The sequence below is a fragment of the Octopus bimaculoides genome, chromosome 17 (genome assembly GCF_001194135.2).
Source record: "Octopus bimaculoides isolate UCB-OBI-ISO-001 chromosome 17, ASM119413v2, whole genome shotgun sequence".
Taxonomy (NCBI): domain Eukaryota; kingdom Metazoa; phylum Mollusca; class Cephalopoda; order Octopoda; family Octopodidae; genus Octopus; species Octopus bimaculoides.
In genome coordinates this window covers 9,522,591-9,527,024 of record NC_068997.1, presented here as the reverse complement: position 1 = coordinate 9,527,024, position 4,434 = coordinate 9,522,591, and the positions used below count along the sequence as shown (strand labels likewise).

Sequence of the window (4,434 nt, the reverse complement as noted above, 5' to 3'; positions counted from 1 at the left end):
AAACAAAATAAAATAAAATGAAGAAGCCTCTCCAAGAATTCTTTTCTCACTCCAAACTTTTGATTCCATTAACCTTTTATGCTAAATGGCACCAAACCGTATTAAAAGGCAGAGTATATTATTATTTGGAATTGGTTTCTGAAGTTGTATTTCGGCAAAGAAATGAATCTCTCTTCTTTCTCTTTTTAATCTTCCCTTCTCTCTCTATCTCTCTCTCTGTCTCTCTCTCTCTCTCTCTGTCTCTCTCTCTCTCTCTCTCTCTCTCTCCATATATATATATATATATATATATATCTTCCATGTATATTCTTCTCTTTCTATGTGTTTCATTCCCTCTCTCCTCTCTGTATACATGTGTGTGTATCTATATATGTATGTGTGTGTGTGTATATATATATATATATATATATATGTATATATATATATCTGTGTATGTATTTTATATATATTTTTTCTTAATATATCATAAACTGGCTGAGAAACAAATCTCCTCAGTGGATATCAAATATTTTGTTGGGTTAACTTTCGTTTGATGTTTATTTAGACTGTTCTATGTAATACTGTGTCCAACAGCATATATTGATTCTGTTTTTTTTCTTTATATTTTTCAGATTCCATGAATGTACCAGATGTTTTAGCTCAATATGTACCTGGGCTTGTTCTTCACCTTGGACTTCATCTTTAATGTCTTAAAAATAGGATTTTAAATGAACAATATGGATAAACAAAAGGAACCATACTGATCCTCCATACTTATTACAATGAGGACATCTCGAAGTTTTAAGTTCCTTTATCGTCGTATTTTTGAAGCTACAGAGCACCAAATAGACATGTAGAGACACTCTGCTTTAAAAACACTCTTTAAGCTCATGTGAGCGGCGTACTGACGGGGAGAATGAATTCTGAACCAGGACAGAGGAATGCTGTCACCTATGGTTCTGGATCCAATAACCTTCAGTTTGGAGGATTAACACATTTGCCGATCACGTTAAAGACTCCTGTACTTCACACTGGAATTGTAACCGGAAATGGTGCTTTCCCAGTTGGAATTCAGAGTCTTGATCGTGGAATCTCTTCTATAGTTAATGTGCCGAATGAGCTCCCAGCTGGCTACATGTCTGCTGCTACCGTCCCCATTGGAAGCATGCCAACACAGTTCAGCAGTTTACAAGGGACTTCTGAGGCACCGAACAATTGTTCCATTGATAAACTTTCCATCAACTATAAGAGTCTGCTGGACAGTATTATGCAATCCCAAGGCGCTGCTGCTGCTGCTGCTGCTGCTGCTGCTACGTTGCCTAACTTTGATCATTTTTTGACACAATTTAACCAGCAGCAACAGCAGCACCATTCCCCTCATAGTCAGCTGACCAGAGCATCACTGAACCACAATGCCTTTCTTCAGGCTACAAGTTTGGAACTTCCTGCCAACCTGATGGCCTGCGTACAAGCACCAACCCCACAAATTAATCCTGGAAAGCTTAGTAAAGAGGAGGAAAACAATGTGGCCGAAGGTGATAATGCTCTGTTTAATGGTCAGAGCCATCTTCCAGAAATACAAGAACTCGGAGACTCTGTATCGAACAGTTTTACTCTGCCTTCTCGGAATCTGCCATCAACTCCGTCTGTGGTTGCTGGTTCACTAGTCAGCCAGTTGTTGTCCAAGAACACCAACGCCAACACCATGGGCAACAATAGCATCAATAACGCCGAAGTGGTGGCCAGCTGTAATCACACTACCATCACCACCACAACAATTACTACAACAACAAGCAGTAATTTTGGATCGTTAATGCCTGCCCATGTACATTCACAGGTGGCTATTCCAACTGTCACGATGCTGACCACAAAATATCCTCAACCTGTAAAACCAAATAATAGCAACTCACAACAGACCCCTTCTTCACACCAAATGAACAGTCGGTGTACTCAAAAGTCTGCGTCAGCCACTGATACAGTAGAACCACCCCTAACATCAGAGTTGCCATTCTATCCAAAGAAACTTTCCTTTTGTAGTGTTATTACACCTTTAGGCTGGAAGCGAGTAATAGAAGAAGGAGTTATTATATATTACAGGTAAGAATATATTTTTCTTTGGCAATTATTATTATTGTTTGTGTTGTTATTTTCAAGAATCATTGTTGCTACCCTTTTTTAAAATTATTTCCAATGACTGTTCCTTGTTCTATCCATGGATAATTTTTTTTTCCATAAATGTGCCTGAAGGGAAAGTTCAGACATGAGAGTGATAAATTCTACATGTAATTGTTTTGATTTGTTCTTTTTAGCAGCTAAATCTTTCTCAGTACATTCCATGGTATCTTTAGCAAAGAAGGCTCTGGTTACACGTTTCAAATTTTAAATCTTTGGACAATTTCTCCTTGATAAACAAAATAAGTAAAGATAGAGAGAGAGAGGGGGGTGGAGAGAAAGTGAAAGTTGATTGTTCTCTGGATGTTTGGCTCAAACCAAACTACCTGGCATTGTTTCAATTTGAGAAAACACAACTCAGATATTGGACTTAACTGCTTCTAATAGAGTTTCAGAATTGTGTTAGTCTAATTGCTGAATACATGCCATCATTAACTTGGGATTTGACTGGAAACAATCTTCACAGTGACATTAACCATGAATTGGGTTACATATCTACATATCTGGATCACAGGATTCATTGACTTATTCCAGCTGTCAGTGATCTATCTTCAAGAAGCAGAGTTTACCATTTAATAACACAAATAAAATCGATCATTACTTTCAGTTACCCAGCATGCATCATCTACTTACATAACATTCCCATACCAGTGTTGTCACTTCTGTAGACACTATCCAAGACCATTTATTTATGGCCAGCCATTTTCTGAGTTTGCTTGGTCTTTGAAAAATGGTTTAACTGTTTCATTATAATCATTAATGGTGTATTACACAATCATAGGACATTGTGGGAGGGCTGGTAGAATTGTTGGCATGCTGGACAAAATGTTTAGTGGCATTTTTCCATCTTTATGTTCTGAGCTCAAATTCTGCCAAGGTCAACTTTGCCTTTCATCCTTTTGGAGTTGATGAAATAAGTACCAGTTGAGCACTGGGATCATTGTGATCAAACTACCCCTCCCATGAAATTGCTGGCCTTGTGCCAAAATTCGAAGTCAATATTTAGTTATTGTAGTCTGGTGGATCGTTACCATGCCAAAAAACATTTCGTCTGACTTCACATTCTGAGTTCAAATTCCGCTGCGGCCGACTTTGTCTTTTGTGCTGTCAGGATTGATAAAATAAGTACCAGTTGTGTACTGGGGTTGATGCAAATGACTTGCTCTTTCCCCCAAAATTGCTGGCCTTGTGTCAAAATTTGAAACTAATTTTTAGTATTTTCCAGCATACAAGTCATTGTAGAATATAGTGTAAACATATACTGCAAATATTCAAACATCATCTGTGTCTTTTGAAATTCTGCTGCATGTCAAATAGAATTTTGTGGTACTCCAAAATTGTCTTGATACATAAGACGACCTACCATTTTTGATCGAAAATTTTGGTCTGGAAAATCCAACTTCCATGCTAGAAAATACAGTGTGTCCTTTCTGTGTCTAGATTTCAAATACCTCTTATGATATCTTCCCGGAGTAGATAAATAAAATAATTTACAGTCAAGTATCAGGGTGGAGGGGGCCAATTTTAATCAGCCGTATCTTCTCTACAAAATTTGTAGGTTTGTTTATGAGAAATCTTTATTTCTTAACACTGTTATGTCACTGAAGATCTGATGTTTTGATTCACTTGTGCAATGTTCTTGCTAACAATGGTTGTTAAATCTTCCCCAGTCCTTCTTTTAGCTGCCGACAGTTAATTAGATTTCTTCGAATAAAGACATAACTGATTTTTTTTTTGTGTGTATATTTATTTTTTTATGCCAGGACACGAAGAAGAAATTTGCATGTGAGTGAGGCTGTCAACTATTTCAACAAATGAGTCAATCATAAACTCATTCAATTTACTAGTTTTGGGAATTGTGTTGTTATATACTTATTTATCTTGTTCCCAAGGCTTTTCATCTTAATTTAATGGCAGAATTGTATAGCTTCCCAGGCAGCATGCTTAGCAACATTTCATCCATTTTTACATTCTGAGTTCAAATACTGCCAAGGTCGACTTTGCTTTTCATCCTTTCATGGTCAATAAAATAATCAGTAGTCAAGCGCAGGGGTCGATGTAATTGAGTTACAGTCTCCCTGAAATTGCTGGCCTTGTGCCAAAGTTTGAAATGATCTCGGATGAAATGCTTAGCAGTATTTCATCTGTCTTTACATTCTGAGTTCAAATTCTGCCAAGGTTGACTTTGCCTTTCATCCTTTCAGGGTCGATAAAATATGTACGAGTTGAACACTGGGATCGATCTTATTGACTTACCCTTTCCCCACCCACCCCTGAAATTGC

The 4,434-nt window shown here is 37.4% G+C and overlaps 1 protein-coding gene across 5 annotated transcripts in view; it reads left to right on the top strand.

Moving 5' to 3' along the window:
* LOC106869579 (mucin-3A) overlaps positions 1 to 4,434 on the top strand; it is a 381,249-nt gene that overhangs the window by 124,850 nt on the left and 251,965 nt on the right. For all 5 annotated transcript variants that reach the window (XM_052974105.1, XM_052974104.1, XM_052974103.1 and 2 more), the window contains exon 2: positions 612 to 2,076. In XM_052974105.1, coding sequence (XP_052830065.1) covers positions 896 to 2,076 — 1,181 coding nt within the window. In that variant the 5' untranslated portion in view covers positions 612 to 895. The remainder of the gene's footprint in view (positions 1 to 611; positions 2,077 to 4,434) is intronic.